General features: G+C 48.7%; 2 protein-coding genes across 5 annotated transcripts in view; one reads left to right on the forward strand and one right to left on the reverse strand.

Annotated features, from left to right (window-relative positions):
• The window catches only part of NRAP (nebulin related anchoring protein), a 67,071-nt gene extending 43,118 nt beyond the window's left edge, over positions 1-23,953 (forward strand). For all 4 annotated transcript variants that reach the window (XM_019725185.2, XM_019725184.2, XM_019725186.2 and 1 more), the window contains 16 exons: positions 290-394; positions 1,114-1,221; positions 1,761-1,874; positions 3,610-3,807; positions 5,201-5,305; positions 6,503-6,601; positions 8,590-8,694; positions 9,043-9,150; positions 9,983-10,294; positions 15,009-15,113; positions 15,913-16,011; positions 17,309-17,413; positions 20,779-20,886; positions 21,750-22,061; positions 22,850-22,981; positions 23,574-23,953. In XM_019725185.2, coding sequence (XP_019580744.2) covers positions 290-394; positions 1,114-1,221; positions 1,761-1,874; positions 3,610-3,807; positions 5,201-5,305; positions 6,503-6,601; positions 8,590-8,694; positions 9,043-9,150; positions 9,983-10,294; positions 15,009-15,113; positions 15,913-16,011; positions 17,309-17,413; positions 20,779-20,886; positions 21,750-22,061; positions 22,850-22,981; positions 23,574-23,678 — 2,220 coding nt within the window. In that variant the 3' untranslated portion in view covers positions 23,679-23,953. The remainder of the gene's footprint in view (positions 1-289; positions 395-1,113; positions 1,222-1,760; positions 1,875-3,609; positions 3,808-5,200; positions 5,306-6,502; positions 6,602-8,589; positions 8,695-9,042; positions 9,151-9,982; positions 10,295-15,008; positions 15,114-15,912; positions 16,012-17,308; positions 17,414-20,778; positions 20,887-21,749; positions 22,062-22,849; positions 22,982-23,573) is intronic.
• Positions 23,837-26,693, reverse strand: part of HABP2 (hyaluronan binding protein 2) — a 31,789-nt gene continuing 28,932 nt past the window's right edge. Inside the window, exons 12-13 of the mRNA XM_019725188.2 lie at positions 25,746-25,891; positions 23,837-24,442 (exon numbers count right to left, since the gene is read on the reverse strand). Coding sequence (XP_019580747.2) covers positions 24,287-24,442; positions 25,746-25,891 — 302 coding nt within the window. The 3' untranslated portion in view covers positions 23,837-24,286. The remainder of the gene's footprint in view (positions 24,443-25,745; positions 25,892-26,693) is intronic.

A 26,693-nucleotide genomic window follows, 5' to 3' on the forward strand; every position in this document is an offset into this window, starting at 1 on the left:
CTAGACCTCATTTCTCCTTTGACACCCATCTCAGCAATGTGCTGCAAGTGGAACGTTAACTGAGGGAAAGTTTCAGCCGCTCATGTTCTGAGCTGAGCAGTAGAACTTGGGTGAGAATGAGCAGGTGTCACCGTGCTAGCTGTGAAATCTAGGTGGGGGCAAGGCACCCGTGATCTGTCTCTATGGGGAGGTGGCAGCTGCAGCACCCCTGTCTCCTGGAGTTTAGCGTGGCTGACAGCTGCATGGGGGAGGCTTCTGGGTTTAATGCCAAACCTCTCTCCACCCACAGAGGTTGTACAAGGAACAAGGAGAAAACATAAAGCATCATTACACGCAGACTGCCGACATCCCTGAAGTCCTGCTGGCCAAGTTGAATGCCATGAATATCAGTGAGGTGAGCTGATGGAAGGGCCCTGGTTGTAATTAGTGAGATCAGGGGACCGATGCAATTGCTCAGCATTCTCTGCTCACAAGGGCCCCGCGCTTGGTTTGATCCTCTGCTGTCACCATTTTGAAATTTGTGGTATTTTTGTACATTTTCATTTGCACTGTGCCCTGCAAATTATATAGCTGGTAGCTGGTCCTGCAGAAGAGTCAAGATCATTTATAAGAATGAGACTCGGAAAACTGCCTTAATACCAAGGGCATTTGCACTGAGGGGCTGGAATATGGGGGCATCAGAATATAGATGAGCATATCCAGCAGCGGTGCCAAGGAGAGACTTGGAGGATTTAAGCCCTACCCTCCATGGGCTCTCTCGGGACCCCCTTTCCTATTCTGTGATAGAGACAGCTAAGTTCGCTTTACCCCACGTTAAGAGCCATGCACATACAACCGCACGCCTCTTTCTTCCAATCAACTTGCTGCTCGGAGAAATCTGAGTTAGTTTGACTCCATAGCTCTTACTCTTTAATGCGTCCCTCCCCGGCCCCATCATTGGGTGGGCATGAGGCAAGATCCAGCTCTTTGTTGATTTTTGCTAAGCCTCAGTGATCTCTGACTCCCAAATGGGAGAAAAACTCCACAACAAACCAGATTCCCATTCTGGTAACAGGAGTTTGGTAAACCACCAGGTCGCATGTCCGTCTTTATTTATGCACCTCTTCCCAACAGACACGATATAAGGAATCCTGGAGCAAACTTCGCGATGGTGGCTACAAACTGAGATTGGATGCCATTCCATTCCAGGCAGCAAAGGCTTCCGGTGAAATCATAAGTGACGTGAGCATCCACCTCATTACTGTGACAATGTTTAATACTAACCGATTTTTATTCCTTTTGCCCCTCACCCCAGCTTTCTTTTGCCTGTGGATCATATTCTCTCCTCTCCCAACTGACTGTGTTAGGGCAATCAGATAACGACCAGTCAGAAAGAACATACTTTACAACAAAAAATGCCCTTGCTGGGGTACAAAGCCAGATGCTGGACTGTATATATGGACTCTGGGCAGATGAAATGCACCCTCCACCAAGCGTTTTCCTAAAGCAAGTCCATGTGAAGAGTCTGTTAACAATGCACCCACCTTCTTCCAGCGTGGGCCGCCCAAGTGCTAACTCGTCCTGCCATTTCATATCCCAGCCCTTTAGTCATTGGGAGTCTTGCATATGAAAGAAGAGGCCTTTTGACGACTCCCACGCATTTCTTTTAACTCACCCAGTTACTGTCAAAAGAACAAAACATTTTCGCCCAATACCCACCTCTTCCATTCTGCGTCCCTTGTCCCTGAGCTGTTACTCTCTCCTGCTCTCTTTCCCTTTAGTACAAATACAAAGAGGCATTTGAGAAAATGAAAGGGCAGATGCTTGGCTCCCGGAGCTTGGAAGACGATATCAGCCTTGCGCATTCAGTGTATGTGAGCTCGCTGCAGAGTGAAGTAAGTGGGAGAAAACGCAATGGAGCTACCCACCCCCCCACACACACACGTCAAAAATGCACAGCCAACTCATGTCATTTGTCCTTCTGGTTGTGGGTACTGGCTCTGTCCTAACTAGCTCTGTGGCACAGTCAGGTCCGTTGGCCTCTCTGGGTTTCAACCTCTTCCCTCAGTCAAGTGAGAATTTGAGCTAGCTGACCCCTCAGCTCCCTTCTGGGCTGGGCACTTTATGATTTTTGACCAATGGCCACAAATGGGGGCCTGGAGGCTACATTTGGACTGCAGAGCTGTTTTGTTTGAACTGCAGAGTGAATTAACTGCAAACCTTTAAAAATGGATAGTTTTATGTAAAAGTTTTAGACTTCTGGCCGGAAGTTGGACCTGGATTCCTCCAGGCTACAGCTGAAGTTGCTTCCTGAGAGCTCCCCTGAGAAGGGATGTGTGCTCTCCTGGTCACGCGGCCCCCACTTCCCCCTTCACTCATGTGAGCTACCTGTCTGTCTGGCTCCCAGAGGCACCCGAATTTGCAAGCCTTGATTTCACCCCTCCGGGTGCTGGCACGTGTGCATGTACACTCTCTCCTTGTACATATGCAAGTTGGCTCATGGCGGTGATGAAATCTGATATGTGGCCAACACTGTTACAGAGGACCAAACGCTTTCACATGCAGTGTCTCATTTAACCATCCGACTATCGCTAGGGAGTTCATCTTGTTGTTCGTCCTGGGTTTACTGGTAAGGAGACCTGGACTCTGAGTGGCGCAGTCCCTTGCCTAAGACCAACTAGAAAGGGGCAGAGCCAGGACACAGCACCAGCTCCACCTCTCACTCTTTCCACAGTTTCACATGGTCTCTGCCTCAGTGTCCCCATTTCTGACATTGTCTTTCCCTTTCTTTTCTGGGGGCCAACCTAAGTGCATGGGTTGCACAGGAATTGTCCTGGCTTCATGCTCGGGGTGAGGCGAGAAATGGCAGAGGTGGGGCTGGGACGTGAGGCAGGAGTGGCTGGAGCTTCGGGGAGGCAGTGGGAAGGGTGGAGGAGCAAGAGCTGGCGATCATGCGTCCGACTCCCAGGAAGCACTGAGTGAGCCTCGCAGACCTGCAGACAGCGCTTCCAACGACTGTAGTGGAGCTTGGCGTCTGGAAATGGGTCTCTCCCTTTCTCCCTCAGGATGTATGTTGGGCTCTTGGGAATAGCCACCCCTTGGAACTGGCTTTCCAAGCATCCATCCACTGCTCCTGGCTCCCAGATTTCCCATAGGTTATCGGATGCTTTGAAGAAGCTCTTCGTAAGCTTGAGAGGAAACTCCCTGGTGTCTAAAATCTGAACCTAAGAGGGTGAAGGGAAGGAAGTATGGTGGTAGGGCTCAGGTTGGCCATGCATCCTCTGGTTTCTGGGAAATGGAAAGAGCTCAAGTCTTGAGCAAGGAAATCATTGCCATTTTATCTGTCCCTTGAACTTCTGTATTTCCCCAACTTGGGGAACCATGGGCCATTGTCATCCCAATCAGTGACCTCCAGGAGCTAGGGGCGGTGAGTGTCAGGACCTGGGGAGCGTCAGGACCTGGAGAGGAGTCCTGCTTATTAAGCCAGTCCCCACAAGAAAGGAGCCCTGGCCCTGCCAGGAAAGTCTCCCGGGCTCACCTGGGACAGTGGCATTGCAGTTGCTCATCTTCATGGTCCTAATGCAAGCAGTGGCTTTGAAATAGCCACTGTTGATCTGTCTGCCCCTCTAGGTGAATTACAAGAAAGGCTTTGAACACTCAAAGGCGCAGTTCCATCTGCCATTGGACATGGTCACCCTGGTGCATGCCAAGAAGGCTCAGACCCTGGCCAGCGACCAGGACTACAGACGCCCGCTCCCCCAGCACACCTCCTTGGCCGAAGACCTGAGGCTCAGCTGTGCCAAGAAAGCTCACCAGCTGCAGAGCGAGGTAAGGCGACCTGACCTCTCGGGGCTGATGTGACCGTGAGGCAGTGACCTGCCAGCTCCTGCTGGCTCTGTGGAGGGCTCTGGAGGCTGGGAGTCCTAACCCTGGGGTTTCTTTTGAAACACTGCCCCGCCCTGCCCCTCGTGTTCCTGCCTAGCTCTGAAAAAGCACAACTGCACAAATCTAACAACAACAACAATAAATTTATTGAGTATTTCTGCTGCATTTTAAGCATCATTTTTATGCATGATTTCATTTAAACCTCAAAATGACCCTATATCAATAGTGTTTGGCCCCATTTTACAGAGAACTTATACTGAGACTTGAAGAAGTTAAATCACCTGCCCAAGACCCCACAACTCTAAAGGAGAAAGGGGGTGCTGAATCTGGGTGTGCATTCCCAGCTCACGCCGCCTGTTTCCTGAAACAGGCAGACCCAGGAGGGTGGGAGTACTGAGGATTTCCTTACTCCCAAAGAGATACAGGATGTCTCGTCCCAGACAGGCAGCAGCATCCTGTTTGGTACACACCTTACTTCCCAGCTTGCTGGGTTTTCGTCCTGTAAGATTTGCAAGTAATGGGCCTGGGTCAGAAAAGAAAACACTGCACCAAACCTGCTTCCTGGTTTGGCAGTACCTGCAAGCCAAGCGGCGCTCAGATCAGGGTATCTGTTGTCGGTTCAAATTTTATGCCTGTGTACAGCATTTATTGAATGACATAAACTGTCAGGAATCTGAGAGCAGCTGTAGGTACCCGGAGCTGCCACACGCCGCTTAGGGACCCTTTGTCACTTGAGCAGAGCCCTTGCTTGCCCCACCTCTTGTTGTGATGGAGGTTGGAAGTCAGCAAGGCCCCGTGGTGGCTGAAGGGGAGTGAAATTGGGGACCCTCTAAACTGTCAGCCAAATCACTCAGGTACCCATATGCGCCCCTACCCACACAGATTCTCTGACAGGCCTTTGCCAGATTATTCTGGATTCATTTATTCTTTCTTAACCCATGATTAATTAATGCCACCCTCTGCTGCTGGGTTTTGTTTTAGAAGACCTATTAAACTATTTCTATACTTGCCCCAAGACAACTGACTTTCTAACCACAATCTGCTCCAGCGTTTATTTTTTGATAGCCCATGTTAAAATAAAAATCCACCTACTGTCCCTCTAACAGCTATTGAACAAGTGACAGCAGAATTATTTCCTTCTGACCTACATTTTTGTTCCCCTAATGAGCATTTACCGAGAAGCATTTCTGTGTTTGCTGAGTATGAGCCATCTGGACAGACTGGCTTCGCTTTGAGTTCTGGTTACAGCGCTGTCCTGTTGTGGGTCCTATGGCTTCTCTGTGCTTCCCGGTGCTGTGAACTTGGCTTTCCCAATTCCTTGTGTTGTTCCCTGCAGAATGTGTACCGGTCGGACCTAAACTTTATGCGAGGCGTTGCCTGTGTCATTCCCGGCACATTAGAGATTGAAGGGAGAAAGAGAGCGTCTGAACTCATCAGTGAGGTAATTGGGGACAGGAGCGGGTGAGGGGTGTCGAGTATATTTCCACAGCAGAGGGACAATGAGTGTGTTTCCTGCTGCAAAAGCGAGTTACATGTTAAACACGGTTAGTATGGGCAACTCACTGCATAACTTCTTGCCTGGCCTCTCTTCTGACTGGATTCTCCATTCGGACTGACTGCCAGTTAGGACAGTTTTGCAGTATGGAGTCAGTGTCTCTATTAACATATAAGAAGTATTTACTGACTCATAAGATGTACTTTCCTTGTGTCCCTTCGGAGATTGTAAAGTGCACTGGCTTTGGAGACCAACAGATGGAGACTAACATTCCAAGCCAGCACTCTTGCCCGTCACCTACCCTCTCTGAGCCTCACCTTTTTAACCAGTCAGATGGGGATACTCACACCGCCTATGTTTAGTTTTCGTGAGGAATTGCACTCATCTAAGCATTGTGCTTCTCTATGTATGAAATGGTTTCTCTAAGCTTGGCGATAATTTCTTGGTAAAAATACAGAAGCCTAGAATTCCAAGCTCTTGGAATCTTGGTCACCCCTGAGGGGCTCTAGGACTTCCATTCATGGTAATGCAAGGACAGGAGGGCGTAATGCAAGGCACTGGAAGTAAAAGGTGGTCAGTGGCCAGCCTGGGTGCATCAGATGGGCTTACGGTTTGCTTGCACGTTGATGGAGAGCTCTGGGCAAGCCGAGTTGGCCTGGGAATTTAGATTTAACGGTGTGCTTTGCTTTTCCAGTGAAATCTCTAAAGCAAGTGGTCCTAAGCCCTGTGGTGCATCAGCATCCCCTGAGGAACTTTCAGAAAAATCCAGAGGCCTGGGTCCACTGACAATTTACTGAATCCTGGCCTCGCAGGGTGTGTGCAGGAGCATGTGTAGTTCAAGCTGCACAGTTGTTTCCGGCACATTCCCAAAGCTGAGGAGCCCTGGATCTCTAGTGAGCCCAGCTTGGGAGCACAACTTGCATTTCAATAGTCATGTTCATATTCATGGCCCCGGACTAGCTCTCCCTTTCCTGTGGCCAAGTATCTGAGACCATATTTGTCCTCTCTGCATTTTCATCCCGGTTGCGTTCTAAGCTCATAAGAGCAGGTGACAGACTGGATTCCACGTGACCGATGAGCAGCCTTTGCCAAATGCGGTTTTATACTTAACCGAGTCTCCTTCCTTCTCGTGTGTGAATGCAGAGTAAATATCGTCAGCATCCCCAGTCATTCAAGTACACAGCGGTGACAGACACTCCCAGCCTCCTTCATGCAAAACTCAGCAGCCAGCTTACCAACGAGGTAACGTGTCCTGATGGCTGGGGAACGGGCTTTTTAAAAACCGCTGGATTGTTTAAAACATATGTGAATATTTGTGGGGTTGAGGCAGGTGGAAAGCATGGGTGTTTCCATGGAGGTGTAGAAGGAAACAACATCCTTATACTGAGTCTAAACATTTTCCAGATGGAACGGAGGCCCAGTTGGAAATCTGGTTAAACCTATAGTCTCACGTCCTCAAGGGCAGTCGCAGACCAGCAGCTTCTGGGCGTCCTGGGAGCTTGTTAGAAATGCTGACCCTCAGGGCCCCTGCCAGACCCACGGAATCCACGGGGTCATTTAACACGATCCTCACGTGTTTCCTTTGCACATTCAAGTTTAGAAGTACTGGTCTGTCATTCCTTTGTTCTCTCCAGGCAGATACTGGCTAACCACTGTCATATTGTCCTTCTGATGATTATTATAAGGTGGATTTGTGGTTAGCCAAGGACAGTTCTGTAGTATAGTTGTCAGACTTCTCGAATTTCTACCTCATCTTCTCACTCACCGTTTCCTCAATCCACACTTTAGTATCTCTAACAGAGGGGAACGCAGAGGAAGGGATCTAATTGCATAACATCCTCGTTCCAGTTCTACTTCTTAGTGGCTCTCTGAGTTTGAAATAGAAAGCGAGCTTGGCAGAGAATTAAATTTTGTATCATCTTTAGTTTTAAAGATTCTCCTTCTGACTCTTAAGTTTTATTGTAAAAGTCAGTTGAGATACGGCTATTTATACTATTAGTTTTCACTCTCACCCCAAGTCAAAAAGTAAGAAATAGCAACTTGAGATAAGAATGTCCAAAGGGGCTTGTGTGGTGGTGTTGTGGCTGCTGGTTTTCAATTCCTATTTAACCTTTGCTTTGGGAGCTGGGTGCTGGGGGGGTAACAACACCTCTTAGCATGGCCTCTGGGCTCGGAGAACTCAGTAACCACAGACCAATTTCTGATCATGAGAAGAGATATTTTTGTACTTGGCCGAACTACCCAGGGCAGCACAGGTGTGATTTTACCCATGGAAACATTCGAGCTTTAGTAAAGGATGCAGACTATGGTTTGGGAGCCTCCTTCCATCTCACATGTCTTCTCCTAAACGCCCCAGGCCTTAGAATTGTCTTTACATTGAGTCCTCAAGGAAAAAGTCTGCAATGCAAAGAAGCTCTCCTTAGGAATAGTATTCCTAAAGGTGTTTTTCTTTCCCAGTCAATTATTGAACGTGGTGTAGGGGAGGGAAAAAATACCTTTCTCTTTACCCATTTTGGGTTCTTGATCGGGACTCTGTAGCAAAAGACAGATTAACAAGAGAAATGCAGGTGTGTTTATTCAATATAAACTTTATGTGATACGGGAGCTTTCATAAGGAAACAAAGGCCCAAACAAATTGTTAAACCTCAGCATTTTTGTTTTTACACTAGGTTTGATGAAGAGTGGAAAGTTATGGGAAAATGTGACAGGACAAAAGGGTGTAAGCTAAGTGTAGGAAACTGGGGGAAACTTAGCAAGGTCTCTTTGCTCAGGTTCCCTTCCGCATCCTTCTGCCTTCAGAGATAGAGATGCTCCTTTCCTTGGGTGTAGCGAGAGCACCCCTTCCTGGAGGGTCTTACTACTTGCTTTAGGGGAGAAGGTCAGAGAGGGGGTCCTTCTAGCACCTGCGTTTCTCAAATTCTTTGAGCCTAAAATATTTAATATGCCAAGGTGCTATGTTTTAGGGCAACACGCCCTGAACCCTATCAAAAGCAACTTGCAGTTTCTTACACATTCCCTTTATATCACTCAATTTGACTCATGAAAGACTGTCTTCATTGAAAGAAACATCCTCCCCAAGGCTGAAGGGTTGTACCCATGACACAACAAATGGCCTTTTATAGATGTGTTTCCTGATGGCAAACGAGGGACCTCCAGCACTACAGAAATGCACAGCACTTACCTTCTTGCTTTTAATTTTCCTTTCTGTCTTTCTTTGTTTTTCTGCCCAGCGCCTCTATAAAGCAGCTGGCGAGGATGCAAGACACCAATACACAATGACTCTGGGTCTGCCCGAGTTTGTCCGAGCGAAAACCAACGCAGCCAATCTGAGTGACGTAAGCCTTTCTTGTTGCTGAAGTTCAAGCATGCTCCAAAGCCATGTATGTCTGTGTCTGTGATGTGATCTAACAGTGACCCTGCCGGCATTCACAGAAACTGTAAAAAAAAAAATGTGTCTTTTAAATGCTCATGTTAAATACAGCTTTTCGCAAATGTGTTGCATACATGCATATCAGAGCCCACTACAGCTTGCGCTAATGAGATTTTCTTCGCAAAATAGAAAGCTCCTGCTTGTCAGAAATCGATCCTGGAACACTGTACTACAAATGAAAGGGGTAGCCTTTGTTCATTGATTCATGTAATTTTTTTTTTTAAAAGAAGATCTACATGTGTTCCTACTGTAGGCAAAATACCAGGAGTCTTGGCGTAATCTCCGTGCTCAAGGCTACAAGCTGACAATAGACGCTCTACCCTTCCAGGCGGCTCGGGTCTCTGGAGATATAGCCAGTGATGTGAGTGGAATGATATGACCTTCCATCTTGCCTAATTTCTGTTAACTTCATGTAAAACAATGTCTACAGCTGATTTTCCTGAATTAAAGCAAATCTATCACCATGTGAGACAGGATGTCACCTGCAGAATATATTAGTTATGAATGAGATTCTTTGATGGAGGAAGGGAAAGAAAGCTTTTGTTAATGAGAAGCTAAATTCAGGCAGAGGCATCCAGCAGGAAGGGGATTAGATTTGTCTAGTTGCTGTGCCTCGGCCACCACCCCCTGTAACGTGTAAACTGCCTATTGTCTAACTCCATTGTAATACAGCCCTAACACGTCTCCCTCTGGCTCTCGGTAGTTTCACACGTTGGTGTTAGGATTTGGCTGCTGTGTTTCAGCCACTCTGTTGACAGCAGCCATAACTTTGGGACATGAAGGTGACTTTCTCTTTCCCACAAACAAATCACAGAAAGTGTGGACTTCAAGTAAATGGATCTTGTCTTTTGGGTTTAATGTTTTGCCAAGTGTGCATGGATAAGGCACACGTTTCTTTTTTACCCTTTTTGATAAATCCCTTTTGGCCACAGGACACATAAAGGGGCGTGGGGTCCTTACTTCAGTTCTGAGGATCTGGTTGTAATTAGAAAGGGGGAATGGAGGGATGCTTTAATTGTTCATCCCCCAGGAGGAAGCGTGCTCTCCGGCGAACCTCACTGTGGTTTTTCTTCTAATCATCACCTCCTAGTGTAAGAACAGGTGATTTTTCTAGGGTCTATGATGAAAACGCACAGATGGAATTCAAGCAGACCAAGTGCCAGCCCTTGATTGGCTGCGCTTCCTCCTTCCAGTTTCTCTACAGACATGACTTTGTGAAGGAGCGAGGGAGGCTGATCGGCGCCCGGAGTGTACACGATGACCGGCGGCTCCAGCACTGCCAGCGGATGGGCCAGCTGCAGAGCGGGCACCAGTACAGGCGGGAGGCGGTGGGCAGCCAGGCCCAGTGCCACCTGCCCATGGACATGGTGCACCTGGTCCACGCCAGGAAGGCCCAGGCCCTGGCCAGCGACTATGACTACCGGACACGGTGCCACGAGTTCACGGCGCTGCCTGAAGACCTGAAGATGGCCTGGGCCAAGAAAGCTCACGCCCTGCAGAGTGAGGTAGGGAGAGCCTTGCGATCCACACGCCAGCCCCCAACCTTCCTTCCCACCAAGCCTGGGTGTAAATCTCTGCTTCGTCCTTAACCTTTCAGACACTGACACCCCCCCCCCCAATCGTTCAACAAATATTTATTGAGCAGCTACTATGCACCATGCGTTATTCTTGGTGCTGATGATACAGCAGTCAACAAAAGAGTCAGAAGAACTCCTGTGCTTCCGTTATATAGGAAGGAGATAAAATATGATAAATAAAATGTTTCGTGTGTCGGAGGGTGGTACCTGCTATGGAGAGCAAGAAAGCAGGGCAGTGATGATGATAAGAGGAGAGTAATCGCGCTATAGCTGACACTTACTGACTGCTTCATGTTACTGTTGCCCTTGCTGTAGTGCTGGGAGATGGGGACAGTTGTTACTTCTGTTTTAAAGAAAAGGTCATGTGGGAGGTGCCGAAGCAGGTCTACTGGCTCCAGAACCCACACTGTGCAACGTCCTGCTCTTCCAGAAGGAGCTCATGGCAGGGAAGCCATGCTTTCTACAGCTCAGATGTCAACACTGAGGCCCAGAAAGAGGAGGCCCTCCTCTGAGCAAGGGCACCAAGCAAGGTGGTGGGTAGACCAGCCCTGCCCAGGTTGCAGTGGAAGGTTCTGGAGTCAGCTCCTCTAGGCAGTCCCTTGCCCCCTCCAAGCCTCATTTTCCTCAGCTGGGATGTGGTAATGACAATAATGTGGTGTGGTCCACGCTTGCGGGCTTCGCACACGTCGTCTCTCTAGGCCCCACAGCCTGCCCTGGAGGGAGGCACGCTCGTTCTAGAGCGTGACCCATGGAACTGTTGTCACATTAACCCTCATCATCCATATCGGAGTTTCTCAACTCTGCCATCTTTGACATTTGGGCTGGATGATTCTTTGTCGTAGAGGGTCTGTCCTGTGTATTACAGCATTCTGGCCTCTACCCACTAGATACCAATAGCACCCCATCCCCACAGTGTGACAATCAAAAATGTCTTAAAATATTGCCAAATGTAGCTGCTGGACAAAAGTGCACCCACCTGAGAATCCAGCTCTCCGTTAAGAACTGTTCTATATGAAGCACTCAGCAGCGTGCCCAGCCGTAGAGACCCGCCAGTGGCGCTCACTGGGGTTGTTTTGTTTCGTTTTGTTTTGTTTTGTTTAGGGGGGCTGAATAAGGTTTTATTTTGGAGATCTATTCTGCGTACTGTAGAATGTTTGGTGACTTTTTTATTTTTATATTTTTTCGTGAGTGTCTTTTTTATTATATTAGTCTCAGGTGTACAAAATGTCAACTGTAAGTAAATATATATGTGTATGTGTATATCACACACCATATATATATAGTCACAGGAGAGCTAGCTGTTTTGACTATGTTCTCTGCACCAAGCCTTCAGATTCGGGTCACCCTCAGGCAGTGACTGCCTTTACTTTATTTATGTCACAGGCAGAGTATGGTGAACACATACTCGATGATTAATTATGATACAGTGATTGAACAAACTTAATGACCATCTAATTACTATTGCCATCTGCGTTGTTCGCCATTAAGGCGAGTAGAGCAGGGTGAGTTCATCGGGCAGCACACAGGACATGTGGTTGCTGACATACAATGCACGGTCCACTTAGAAAGGCCGTCCTGCCGCCCCCAAGAGTAGCTCCCAGCACAACTCTAGTGCTCTTGTTAATGGCTTGTTCTGGGGCGGAGTGAATCCTTTTGGGACAGGACAGGCCCCTGAGGAAGACACAGAGGCCACCCAGGACAGGGGAGGGGGCCCGACCTGGGAGCCCGAGGATGTGTGTTGGAAGCCCAGCCTTGTCACTTACTGGATGTGGGTCCTTGAGAAGTCTCTGTACTTTCTAGGTCCCCATTTCTCCATCAGAAAAGCAGGCTTCACTGGTATATGTTTGGAAAATGGTGGCATCAACATAATGTCAGGTTTTTATTTTACTAAGTAAGGAAAAAGAAAAAACAAACAAACACTACCTCAAGCTACCATTTATATCACTGTTATTTCTGAAAAGAAAGGTTATTTTAATACAAAAAACAAGTGAGAAAAAGCCTAAAAAGCAGAGTCCTTCCCAAGAAATGGTAGTTGGCAAACTGAGGCTAACATTTTACGAAACAAGACATGTATTAAAATTTTGAGTGCTGAGAAATTATAGCTTAATTTTTAAATTACCATAGTATGCCTTATGCACTGTTTCTGAAACTTCAGCTTTGTTAATTTGGGGGTCCGGATTCCAAGATGCTGTGAACAGTAGACCCCACCATGTATGGAACACTTCCTCTGGGCCAGGCATTTGTTTAAATATTTTGCAGCAACTATCTCATGTAATATCTAGGCAGGTACTTCCATTTTTACAGATGCGGCAGCAAAGTCACTTATAATCTTAAGTGGCCTGCCCAGGGTCACAAGCTGGCAAGGAAATGACTTGCTCAAGACTAAACAGCATGTAAAAAAAAATGGTACACAGGGCTCTTGTCTCCTGACTCTGGGTTCAGTGCTCTTTGGCTCCCCCAGGTGGCTGGATTAGGAATCCAGGTACTCTGGCTCCTGAGGGCTCTCCTAACAGCTAACTACCAAAGTGGCTTCTCCAGAGGACAGCAGCTGGTGGCCCTTCTGAGACTCTAAACAATCATTGGAACACCACAATTGTTCTGTAGATGGCAATAAGAACCCCTCCTTTGCAGGATGGTGTGTGAACAGAATGAGATAATGAATCTGAAGCAATGCACACCCCATGCAAGGTAGTGATTTAAATGATTCTTATCAATATGACCCATATACCCTTCCCTTCCCCAGCCACCTCCTGGGCGCAACTGTTTACATGATTCCTGTTAGAAATCAGGGTCTAAGATCTGCAGCTTGTGTACTTGCCACACAGTCCTCCAAAATGGAGGTGCCGGGACACCCCACGTGTGAATCTGCAGGTGACTTCCAGGCCTTAATATGCGCAAGGAAAAACAGCGAGGCTGCCGCTTGGGGATTCAGTTGGGCAGCTCAAGAAGGTCTCTTATTATCTTAGAATCCTTCCAAACCATCTTTGGTAGCTGCTGCTTCTTGACTCTTCTCCTCCCTCCCTTTCTTTTATCATGAAGTCTGGGGCAGGCGTGTTGTTTTTAGGGTCTGCGTGAATAGTCAAAGCTGGGCTGGGAGCTGAAATATCAATAGACAATCCATTTGTGAGGGAGTCTGAGGCGCAGTCAGATCTTTGGGGAACCTGCATCTTGCTTTCTGACTTACCTGCGATCGTACTGTTCAGCTCAACAAAAGGCGAGTTGAAAGAGCGTTCCCCACTTCATCTTGATTATGAAAGGAGCAAGGCCGGGCTGTGAAGAGGCCCTGTAGGATTATTCTCTCTAACTTAGAAATGTATCCAATTTTCTCTGTTCTTTATCAGAGTGGAAGGCAAAAGCTTTGCCGGTGTAGACTGAAAGATCGCGGTCTAAAAAGCCATCTTACTGACATGGGGTTTTGAAACCTGCTCCTGAACCCGACTGATGTGTCTCCATGTGCCAGTTGGAAAGCAGAGTCGGATTTGCACACGGGCGTTACCCAGCAGACAGTAGATCAGAAATGGACTCTCTTTGAGGCCAGCTGTGAGGAACGCTGTGAATCCTGAAATGAAAGAAAACTAAAAAGGCTGAAAAGGCTGATTTCTGGAGCGATATTTTGCGTTACAGCACAGCTTATATCTAAATTAGAGAAATGCTATCAATTTCGTTTAAATCCAAATTTTAGATTTCCCGAGAGAGTCGTTTTCCTCCTTTAAAAAGGCCTAATTTCCATAAAGAGAAGAAAGAAAGCATTCATGAAACTGTCTCATCATAGGTAATGGAGGGCAGATCAAGGAATAGTCATAAGATTTAAGGTTTTAGGACACCCCCCATCAGACCCCCCATCAAACAGTAAACATCATTTACTGTTTTCTCCCAAGAAAGATGCTGTAGTTTTCGTCCTCTGAGCCCTTAAAAGGAGAAAAATGGGTAAAGCTTAGCCCATTTTTGCAACATAAGCAAATCACGAGTAATGAATGGCTGGAGGAGGGGTTAAACTGAGGCACGGAAAGATTAAAATGGCTTACACACTTTGAGCCAGTTGTATCTAAGTTTCTTCCCGTTTTTAGAGTCCTGCTATAATTGTCCCCCCTGCCCCCACTACCACAAGGAAAAAACATAATCGAATGTGTAGAGTGGCTTTTGCCCCTGAATGCTGTCAGTGTTTTCATCAGAACATGGTTGTTACGACCTTCGCATCACAGAGAGAAACTGAGTCACGCTTTGGTAAAGTGATTTGCTCTGAGTCACAGCAGGTCCGACCCGGAGCTCAGAGATTTTAATCAGCTGAGAGTGTTAGTGTTTCCGTGTGGGTAGCCGGTCAGTCACGTGACTGCCGGAATGAACCGAAATCATCAGAGCTGGTCCTCAGGCGTGGGCCTGTCTCAGCTCTGTCTTTAAGTGGTCATTCTCATAGGTCATTACCCTCTGCTTCCAATCTGGCCACTCCACTGGTGTGGCTTTCTTGGATCTTGTGTGTGATCCAGTGTTTAATTCCTGGCAGACTGCACAAATTCAGACATTAACTTAATGACGTGCTGATGGCGCTCTGAATGAAGATGTGGAAATGTGATGAAGCGTTCTTACGAATGCCCAGCAGGCTCAGACATGCCCCTGATACAAGCCAATGCTTTTCTTCCTGCAGTTGCGCTATAAGTCAGACCTGATGGGCATGAAGGGAACCGGATGGCTGGCGCTGAGTTCCCCACAGATTGACAGTGCAAAGAAGGCTGGAGAACTCATCAGTGAGGTACCATCAATCTGACTACCATAAATGCAACCTAGCGTCTGTTTCCTTCTGAAGAGGGAAGCTGCTTATGGGGTGGAGGTCCCAAAAGGGCCCCATGGACCCTAGACTCCCAGTGTTTTTCTAGTGTCATTTGTAACCAAATCCCAAAGTGGAACAAGACTTCTCTCTGAATGAATTCACTCGCTGGGGAGTTAAAGACACACTCCAAATTGGACAGTGAAAAATGGAAGATGCATTAGCAGGTTCTCAAAGGATACCTTATGTACAATTATGATATAAATTGGCCCATTATTTTCATGGAGGTGGGGTGCAGAATTTGCTACTCACCCTCTAAGTTTACTCAGAGTGTCCAGTGTCCAGGGGTTCTCTGATTCCAGTTAGTGTTTAAAGTTAAATACTGATCTTTCCGTTAACTGAACTCCCACCGTATTGATGGCCTGGGGATTCTTGCCCTGGGATTCTCCTCGAGAGTGGCCCTGCCTTCTGCAGTTTCTTGCTTGGACAGGGTCCCAGCAGGGCCACATGGATGCTCAATCCTGCCTTCTACTGAATTCCTTGTGACGAGTTCTAGTATTTTGCAGCCCCTTTTTTTCAAGAGAGTAAATACCTGTAGAATGTTCTTTGTCACAGAAGTAGCGTGCATCTCTTCTGTATTCTTATTACGTGCCTACCAAGAAAAGGACTTGTTTTCCAGTGATCTCACTGGCAGATTTGGTACCGAGTAGGTAGGGTAAAGCTGCATTGGGGAAAAGGCACGATGTTCCACTATTTCATGGGAATTTTTGTCTTCCTCTTACAGACCAAATACCGCAAAAAACCAGACAGCATCAAGTTCACCTCGGTGGTTGACTCCCCGGACCTGGTTCATGCCAAAAACAGCTACATGCACTGCAATGAGGTGGGTGTTTTCTCATCACCCTTCCCAAGCACCCTGTAGTGGGTAATGCGGCTCAGTGGTCAGCGCTGAGGACCAGGAGCTCCCGCTAGGATAGATGTGAGTTCACCTGTCTGCTACCTGGGTCTCTTAGCCAGTGACTTAATTGCTTCTAACCTCAGTCTCCTTATTGGAAAGGCGGGTCAGGGTAGCAACCCTTTCATAAGATTAAGTGAATTAAATGAGGATTAAACAAGTAAAAGTACTTGAAGCTTTTAGCAAGTATCTGGAGCATAGTAAGTCCTCAATAAATGCCCTTGTTATGGCTTGATTCATAACAACAGCAGTAACCATCGTAAGTGTTATTGACAACCCCCTTAGCAGACACTGGATCAGATACATCTTCATGTTGATAGATGGTAATGGAATTAGAAGTTTAACATAACCCAGTTAGAAAAAAAGAACAGCTGTATTAAAAGCTTCTTTCTACTTCACTCTCTATATGGTTTAGCCCCGTTTCCTCTCTCCTGTATTTATTTCAAAGAAAAAGAAGTTAAATATCTTTTCTCTGGAACTGTCAAAGGATTCGACTCTACACACACAGTGACAAAGCTGCACCATTGTCACACAGAGTCCAAATGCTGGGCTGACCATTTCACATTTGGAAAGCCCAAATTGAATTTGGGAAAGGCACACAATATTAAATAGTAAATTTTCCTCTCTAGAAATAGATGACTCAGACACTTCCTAAAATTGTTTGCAATCCTTAAATCGCTGCTCTCAAAATAGCAGCTAAGCTAAAGCTTGAGTTTTAAAATTATGTCTTCCGGGGACCCACGTGGACTATGAAAACTTTAGTTTTCTGAATACCAATTAAGCTGTTTTATAAGAAAAGACTAAGTAGCTGTGTGTCTTCTTCTTAATGTTAAATAAGAATGGCAGAGAGGCCTCTTGTTACTAGTAAAAAGCTTAAACACTGCTCAGTTGCCAGGATTCACTGAGGTATCCATACTCCTGGTACTGTTTGTAGAGCACACAGGTATGACCAGGTATGGTTGTTTGTGGCCCGTTTGGAGCATGTCTTGATGAATATTTTAAATAGGGATTATTTAAAAGCAGCCACCCCACCTGGCCCTGGCCTCCCGGGCCCTCCATTAGACGGTGGGCTCTGGAGGGAGGCCGTTCACGTGAGTGCAGGCTGGGCTCTGCTCCTGTGGGGCAGGTGGGCACTCGAGTGGGGGGGCAGGAGAGGGGATCAGCCCGCTCCTCACCTGCGCTTTCAGCAAGCTCTACCTTGACCATGAGCCTGTCTTACCCGCAGCGCCTGTACAGGTCGGGGGACGCGGAATCTCTGCACAGATACACCCTGATCCCCGACCATCCTGATTTCACCAGAGCCCGCCTCAATGCCCTGCATCTGAGCGATGTAAGTGAACCAGCAGTTCATGAGGGTGTGCCTGTTTCTGTCAAGTTACCTGTGCCCAAACTGGATTTTATTTGTTAAAAAAAAAAAAGTCTTAGGAAGGAAGACTTGGAACAGAAAGAATACTGGATTGAGAGTGGGACAAACTGCAGCTGTGACTTTGAGTCACTTTCCTTGCTGGGTCTCAGTTTCCTCAGCTGTAAAATGGGGATAGAGCTGGGCTAATAATACCTGTTCTTTCCAAGTCTACAATTCTGGTCTTGGACGTGGCTGCAAAGACCTCAGTGCTGTGCTGGGTTACAGTCGGAGAAGCGGCCCCTGGTCCTGGCAGGGATACATACCTGCTCTGTTTGTGTCCTGGACATCCCTCGCTAGCCATTCTGAGGGTAACTCTGGGGACAGAGTGGCTCTATCTCACCTGGCATTTTGGAAAGATGCTACAATTGTGGCCCATCGGGTCTAAATACAATTTGCTCCTTTGTGCGCTGGGCTGTGGCCTCCAACACTTCAGTTTCCCTTGGATGTGTGCCCTTTGCGTGCATAACCAAGATGATGTTTCCTAAACCCAGGCTTGTTGTTAGCAGGGGTTGGAGGCCCCTGGTTGTAATAGAATAGGCGGCTGCTCAGCCAGCAAAGCTGTGATCCTGGGATAACAGGTAGCGAGGCGGCAGAATCAAAAGATGCTGTCAGATCAGAATAACACGGGCTGAGTGTGTCAGCCTGGGGCTGCGTGGGGCCTCCCAGAGTCGGCCATTCTTCCCTCCCTGGCCTGGCCATTGTGTCCTGGGGCTCCGTGCAGATCAACAGCTGCTACCGTTCACCCCAGAGGTGGCTGCCTCGCAGGGGATGGTGAGAAGCTCCTTCTAGTTAGCGTGTGTATTAGTTTGTTGCGTTTGTAAAGCCCTGTGGGATCCCACGCAGTGAATGCGACGGTGCTTTGTAAATATGAGTTATTATGACCATTTGAGGCTTTTGAGGGATGTGCGAGGGATAATTTTAGAACAGCAGCTCTGGTGGGCTGACCTCCCTCTGGGGAAGCGGGACCTCCCCCTCAGCAGAGCTCGGACAAAACATCGCCTCGTTAATGCTTCAAGGATGGGGGGGAAGGCCAGCCCTCCATGTGAGGAGCTACTGGAGGCCCCACACAGCCCTGGAAACTGGGATAAAGCTGCCCATCCGTGTGGGGTGCAGCCTCAGGAGGACCGCCACCTGGGCTGGGGACACAAGCTTCTCTCCTGTCACAGGAGACGCCAGCCTGTAGAGTCCTGGAGCTGAAATTAGCCACCAGGGCATGCAGACGTGGAGAACTCATGAACCTCTTTTGAAAGAGCAGTTCTTTGGGGGCGTGTAGAATACCCACAATTGGATCAAGTGCTCTGCGAGAAGGAAGTGGAGGGAAAGTGACCTTCCTGGGCAAAGAAAGCCATTGAGATGTGTCAGGCAGCCGAAATAACTAAAAATCAAATGACTCTAATGTGTGAGGATGAGGACAAAACTGTGCCCACTGTGATAAAGAAGAGGAATGCCCAGGGTTCCAAATCAAAGAGCCTGCGGAATCTAAAGACCCCCAGTGGCAAGGCACAAACCTCAACAGAATAAAACACTCAGGGAGGAAGTGGTGACAATCAAGCAAATAGTATACAGGGAGAAGTGAACAGGAGGAAGGGAGCCAACGCCTTGGGGACAACCCCAATGGCAGCCACGCTCTCTAGTTGACCCTCTGTTACAGAGACTCAGAAGCTGAGGTGCGTTGGATACCAAAGTGGGGGTGACATTGTAGTTTGATGCTGCGTAAAATTTGGTGTCATTCCCTGGTTTGGAGGCGCATATTGGGAAGGCACGACAGTCCCCTGGATCTCCAGGGAATGATAAGGGGGATGACTCTGTTGGCTACTCTAATATTTGTGGGACTCCGCCCCCCCAAAAAAAAACCCAGGGAGCACAGTGCTAAAGTAGATGGTCGATCAGTCATTTCCTGAGTGCGCCTCCCCTTCCGTGTGGCCCTCAGCCGTGCCCACTAAACTCCACAATAACCCAGTAAATCGAATCCCGTGAGCCCTGTTTGAGCTCCATCAATTAGATGATTATCCCAGTGGTTACTGGTTCTGTATTTCAAGGCCCTTGAACATAGTCAGCACTTGGCTCCTGATTTGCAGTGTTGGATGTTGGCATAGAGGCGATGTCATAGGTGAAGGTGGAGAGCAGATGAAAAGGATAAGCTCCACCGTGCTTGGCCCGAGCACTTCGCGGCCCCGTCGAGTTCCGGGCCCAGTGCTAGGATGGGTGGGGGCTTCAGCTTTTTATCCGCCACTGCTCCTTTGCTTGATTCCCCCCCGCCCCCCTATAGAGCAGAGCCCCAGCCTTGACCTCTATTTCCCAGGGACAAAAGTGAGGTTCTTAAGGGCGCTCTGACCTGCTGTGGCTCAGAATGAGCGGGCCACCAACACTATCAGGGGCTGTCACTTTGTCATCTGCTGGTGATGTGCCTCTCCTGCGGTCTCCCTTCTCTGTGGCTGAATAAAGGACAGATCCTCCACTGGGATCTCCAGATGGTGCCTTTCATGGAGCCATTCCCTTATCTTGCAAAAAAAAAACAAAAACCTAGCGCCATGAAGACATGGGAGATTTTGATGCCTCTGCTGGTGTTATGCGTCTACCCGAGGACTCAGAGGTTATGATTACAGACTCCTGGCGGCTGTGTGAGAACAACTTGAAAAGGAAAAAAAATGAAAGAGGAAGATGTGAAATACACGGGTCAGGAACTCGGTCAGGTTCTTGACGACCAATTTAATTCAGGTGGAGTTTCTTCCCTCACTCAGTGCAGGCACCGAGGGTGCATATGGGCTACAGCGTGCTTCCCAGTGATGGGGTGACATGGTGTCAAAGGTAGCCGAGGGGCCCCCAGGAAGTCAATGGATCTAATGAACCCATGGCTACCAGGACCCAAGGAGCAGCACTTTCAGCATGTGGGAAGTAGCGGAGTTCTTGAACTTGGAGTTCTGGCATCTATAAACTGCACATCTGAGGCATGAAAGTGATTGCAAACGCAGGAAGGGGTGGGGGTGGGGGCCTCTGAACCCAACAAGATGTGGCAAACGGGCCAGGCCCACAGAGCCCACGACCCACAAGAGCAGGGCATGATGCTTAGGTTGGGCTTTGAGCTGAAGCCCTTCCTTCATGGCCAGCGCCCCTGATCCCAGAGCTGGGGAGGTCCCCAGGATGGACAAGGGACCGTGGACCTTGCCATTCTAGGTACCAACAAGGCCGTGGGTACATGTTTAGGAGCTGCTCCCACGGCAGAACCAACACGCGGCAGACATGGAGTTACTCACTGCCTGCTCACTCATGTCTTTGTTTTCATTATCTAGAAAGTCTACCGAAACGCTTGGGAACAGACCCGGGCTGGTGGCTACGACTTTAGGCTGGATGCCATCCCATTCCAGACTGCCCGGGCGTCCCGGGAGATTGCCAGTGACGTAAGATCTCGTGCTCTCTCTCTCCCTCTATCACTGATAGGTTTTACTCTGGTTTCCCCACTTCTGTTGAAAGGCAAACCACCAGGAACTAACACTGAACAAGTATTTCTAGTGAAAGAAGAACGTAGGTTTTACTTTCTAGAATCTTAGCCAGAAATATGGACTTGGGGAGGGTTGTATTTCCACTCCCTCTCTTTTAAAAGAACCACTCTTAAAAGTTGCTGTATGTGTTCCTAGAAGTCAATTAACACGTGATTGATTTGTTGATTTGCCACAAAGGGACTTCTTTTAGCTGAGGTGAAAGGGTTGAAAGAGATTAGGTTTTCGTTTCCAATTGCATGTGGTGCTGCCACGTATTAATCTCAGGCAGGAGGACCACATACTGGATTTTGATGGGTTGGAAGTTTTAAAAGCAAAACAAAATGAATCTACTTCTTCAGATTGTTTGAGGACCACTGGACTAGGTCCTTGGAAGCTAGAGATAATCAAAGGAGGAGTGGCTGCTAAGAGAACTGGCATACTTCTCTCCCTGCTGGATTGTGAATTACAGCAGCAATAATACCAGGAGCCACCACTCTGTGCCAGACATGACGCTAATTCCCCATCTCATTGAATTTTCTCAATGGGGTGGAGGTTTATTCTCCCATTTTATCAGATGGGCAAATTGAGGCTCAGAGAGACTCAGCAACTGGCCCAAGGCCACACAGCTAGAAGGGAGCAGAGGGAGATACAGATGCCAGGTCTACTAGAATCCAAAGCTGTGCCCTAAACCCACTGCTGACCTTCCTGCTGAGCATCCTGTGGGCTGGCCCCGGGGGGAAGGGTGAACACCCATGACCCATCTCTGCTCTTCTGACCTGCAGTTCCGGTACAAAGAAGCCTTCCTACGGGACCGGGGCCTGCAGATCGGGTACCGCAGCATCTATGATGACCCAAGGATGAGGCACTTCCTCAGTGTCGGCAAACTCCAGAGTGACAATGAGTACAAGAAGGACTTTGCAAAGAGTCGGTCCCAGTTCCACAGCCGCCCAGACCAGCCCGGCTTCCTCCAGGCCAAGAGGAGCCAGCAGCTGGCCAGCGACGTGTGTTACAGGCAGCCCCTGCCCCAGCCCACCTGCGACCCGGAGCAGCTGGGCCTGAAGCACGCACAGAAGGTGCACTGGCTGCAGAGTGATGTAAGCTACCCTCACCTGCCTGGCCAAGGCCCTTCCTCTGGTGCCTCCTCAGAAGAGATGGCCGTAACCCCACATTCACATTACCCCTGGGAGGAGCCAGGCTGAGAGAGAATCCAGGACACTTACTACTTTAATTCTAGAAGAAATCATAACAATAGCTGCTATTTATCGAGTCCTTACTGTGAGCCACGCTCTGTGGCAAATGCTTTCCAAGCATTGTGTATGTGGCCCTCACAACAACCCTGTTATTGGCCCATTTTACAGATGAGGGACGTGAGGCTTAGAGAGGTTAAGTAACTTACTCAAGATTACACAGCAAATGAGTAGCAGACCTGGGATATGAACCCCATCTGATTTGATGGGAGACCACAAATTCTTGATTGCTATGCCACATTGTTTCCAAGGGATCTTAGCAATTACCTAACCCAGCCCTTGTGCTTTTCTCTTTGGGGGGAGCAGAACCCCAGAGATGGGAATTCACTGCCCTAAGGCCACAGTTAAGGTAGGAGCTCAGACTTGAACTAGGTCTCCCTACCCAGCACCTCCATTGTGGTTCCCATCACTTGAATAGAAAGATGCAAGGGACAGTGACATGCTGACCTGGCTCACAGCACATGGGGTCCTCAAGGTCAGAGAGTTCCTGCTTTAGATGAGTTTGCTCCCCATTGCCCTAGCTTTTCTAACAATATGTTGTCCATATCACAGCCACCTCTAAGCCTCTCCACCCTGTGGCCAAATCATCCCCAACCCTGCTGCCTTATTCATCTTGCTTCCCTCCTTCCCCCAAGGTCAAGTACAAATCAGACTTGAACCTGACCAGAGGTATTGGCTGGACCCCTCCTGGCTCCTACAAAGTGGAAATGGCTCGGCGGGCTGCAGAACTGGCCAACGCAAGGAGCCGGAGTCTCCAGGGGGCTTATGTAAGTAGCAAGCTGCAAACCTGCTCTGGCTTGCAGGGGCATGGGGAACGGCAAACTCATTGTGTCTTTTCAAACTTTATTTTTGGCCAAAGATCAGCTGGCTCGAAAGAAGCATGAAATGCAGCTCGAGCAAGGCGCCTAATTTCATGGGTCTGAGATGACCAGGCGAATGACATGCGGGTTAAACTTCCTGCAGGGTTTTCTCTGAAGTCACAGCCATTAGTGGGGCAGAGACGAACCTGCCGAGGCTACATCAATCCTGGGCCACGGCAGCGCAGGCTGGGCTGCCTGCTTGCTCATTACACTCGCAGAAAGGGTCAGAGACTTGCTGGCTACAACAGTCTGGGTTTTGAACTCTACTTTGTTCAGAAGAAAGGCGTCGCGTCTAAATGAGAGATTGGTTTTGCTTCTTTCTCATTCTTGCCTTGAGGGTCCTTTTTCTGGGGAAGGGTGGAGGAGGGGAAAGGAAGGAGAGTGAACATTTTAAATGCTCCCAGGCATCTCAGACAGCTTGTCCTTGGATGGGGGGTGGGGGTGTGGAGCAGGGTGGGAGCTTCATTTTGACTCAGGGAGGTATGTTTGATTTCTGCAGGGGGGGCCAGAGGTTGTGCAGACTGGAGACAATCAGAGGGAGGATGTGAACCCCGATGCCTCTGAGATTCTACACGTCAAAAGAAGGAAGGCTCTGCTGTTGTGAGCCAGTGGTGTGCAGCCAGGATTCTCGAGAGAGAGAAGCTGGAGAGGAAAGTTGCACACCAGAGACACGGTTAGATGGCTTCAGCTTGAGCGAGCTGTAAAAATGGCCCCCCAGCCCATCCCCTGATCTGCCTTTATTCAAATAACAACTCTGTGAAAGCAGATGGAGAATGCTGTATTTGGGGTCCTCTGTCTAATACCTAGAAGTGGATGGCTGATTCTGTTGTGTACCTTGAAGGTCTGGGCTGAGGAATAAAGATATCAAGGTAACTTCCACCGATGCTGGCGTTCTGAAATCCCACATTTGCAAATGTCCGAGGTGGAGGCAGTCACTGAACACTGATTTTCTAGAAGATACCATAGTTTGAAGGGAAGCAAACATAATACATTTGGGGTTGATTCTGTCGTTTCTTGGGTGACTAGGACATGGTGGCAATGCTGGTCCAGGACACCCCAGGCCGGGCAGCCGTTGTCTCTGTGTAGAGCACGGCCACTTCACTGCATGGCCACCTGGAGACTCCAGGGGGGTGTCTGCTGCTGCCCACAATGCCTTGCCTTGTGTGGGCGCTGAGGAGGACGGGTTCTGGAGTTTGGAAGACACCTTAGAAGCTAGGCTTTCTGCATGGTGGCTTTGATCCAGTTCAGGAATTTGGTGACTTGGGTATAGACCCCTGGCTTCTTCCCACATTCCAGGCCCCAGCTAACTATCCCATACACATAGTAGGTGCCATTCTTCTCACAGGTCAGAGGGCCTCCTGAGTCACCCTAAGGGAAAAAGACACGGGAGTTCAGCTCTGTGAGTCAGAACACATTCGGAGACACCCCCACCTCCTACGAGGGGATGCCAGCGGGTGTTGGGGTGGGCTGCTCTGGACAGCGGTGATAAGATGCTTCCTGTGACTCATGTGACACAAGGCTCTGACGGGAGAGAAGCAAATACCAACCCATGTCCCTGAGTCAGTGAGGGCTGGGCAGAGAAGCCACAGGCCTGGGGCCACAGCACCACAGTCACATCCTGACTTTCTGACCCAGTCGCAACTTTTGGTAACACAGGTATCACTGCTGCGAGTTCTCAGGGGCCCTCGGCTTCTCAATCTGGCAGGGACCTGGGGGCTGGGCCCTATTTGGATAGAGCCCTTCCCAGACCCAGAGACACACACAGGATGGGGAAGGTGGGACTCAGACGCAGCCTGGCTTCGATGTTTAGCATGGTCTGTGGGGTTAGATCTTCTGGGTCCCAAATCAGCCCACCACCTGCTAACCAGCTGGGCCTCAGTTTCTCACAGTGTGAACTGTGAAGAGCAACAGAACTGTCCCCTCCCCTCCCAGCATTCTTGTGAGGACTAATGTTTGTAAGGTACATAGAACAGGCCTGCTTCCCACTAAGCCTCCAATTAAAGTGCTGAGGAGGAGGACAGTGAGGATGGAAGTGCACTATTGCTTATGCACCACGACTGATAGCATTTGTAATGCGTTCTCTCTTCTCATCTTAGCCACGACCTTGTGGTCATACGGACACATCGTTTCCATCTTATAGATTAGCACCTGAGATTGGAGAAATAGTTAGGTGCAGTGGACTGAATGCTTGTGTCTCCCCCATGTCGGAGGCTAACCCCCGATGTGATGGTATTAGAGGGTGGGGCCTTTGGGAGGTGATTGGGTCACGAGGTTGGAGCCCTCATGCACAGGATTAGTGTTCTTCTAAAAGGTGCCCCAGAGAGCTCGCGCTCTCTCTCCACCAGGTGAGGACACAAGCAGTCAACAGTCTGCGGCCTGAAAGGGGCTTCTCAATAGAACTGACCTCAGACGTCCAGCCTCCAGAACTGTGAGAGATACATTTCTGTTGTTTAAGCCCCCAGGTCTACAGTAATTGTAGCAGCCCAAGATGACTGAGCCATTCGGTGACCGATGAATGTCATCAAGTAAAGGATAGAACCAGGTTTTAAACCCACGACTGTCTGTTTCCAATACGGAAGGGGGGCCTCTGCACCTGCGTCTTAGCAGCCCCAGTGCCCAGTGTAAGGTCCTGCCAGCCTTGCCTTCTCCAGGTGCCCTTAGAGTCTCTGACCTGGCAGGAGTCTTTCCCAGGCTTCTGAAGATTTCCCGCACAAATCATGGTCTCATCAATCATGTGGTCGTACAGTCGGCGGGAGTTGCACAAAGTATTGGCGATCAGCTTGACTTTGGCATCCAGGAGGTGGCGAGACCCCTCCCCTGTGAGACAGAGAAAGGAGGTCACCATTGTGGGGACCAAGCTGGTACCCACCCCACCAGAAGCCAGCAGCGGTAAGAAGAGGGCCACCAGCTCTGAGCTCAGGAAGGAAGACTTTTTCCAGGAGATGGTCAGAGAAGCCTCATCTTTCAAGGCTGGGGGCTCTTCGCCCACAGCCTTCACCATGGCTTCCTGGTCCTTCCGTGACGTGCTGTCACAATGGAGCAGAATCGTTGATTCCCTCCTCTGTCACCCCAACTAGACCGTGAGGTCGGGAGGGCAGGGAGGGTGTCTGAAACCGTTTTTAAACTTCTCATGCCTAGCAGAGGGAGGGCTGGGACACAGGCAATTCTTAATGATGGATGCATATCTCTGGTTGATTGTCTAGAGCAGGGGTGTCCAAACTGTGGCCCACGGGCCAACTGCGGCCTGCGATCCATTGTTAATTGGCCCACAGCAAATTCCAAAAACATATTTAGTTTACTTAAATAAACCAGGTGAGGCAATACGTACTTCACCTCGAGTGAGTGGCCCAGCTGTTTGTGTATTTTACTGCATATGGCCCTTGGTGAAAAATGTTGAAAAAAGTTTGGACACCCCTGGTCTAGATGGACTGCTTTCCAGAGCAGACATTTCCTCCCCTGAAGAGCTTCTATTCTGCTCAATTTGCTCTGGTCAGTATGCTGATGTTGAAAGGTTTAGATGGACTACAATGAAGATCGCTACAAAAAGGGTTTCTGGTTAACCCTCCATCCAATTAAGCAAAAATCTTCTTTCCGCAAAGCCTTCTGACAAATTTGTATA

This window comes from Rhinolophus sinicus, linkage group LG07 (genome assembly GCF_036562045.2).
Source record: "Rhinolophus sinicus isolate RSC01 linkage group LG07, ASM3656204v1, whole genome shotgun sequence".
NCBI classification, from domain to species: domain Eukaryota; kingdom Metazoa; phylum Chordata; class Mammalia; order Chiroptera; family Rhinolophidae; genus Rhinolophus; species Rhinolophus sinicus.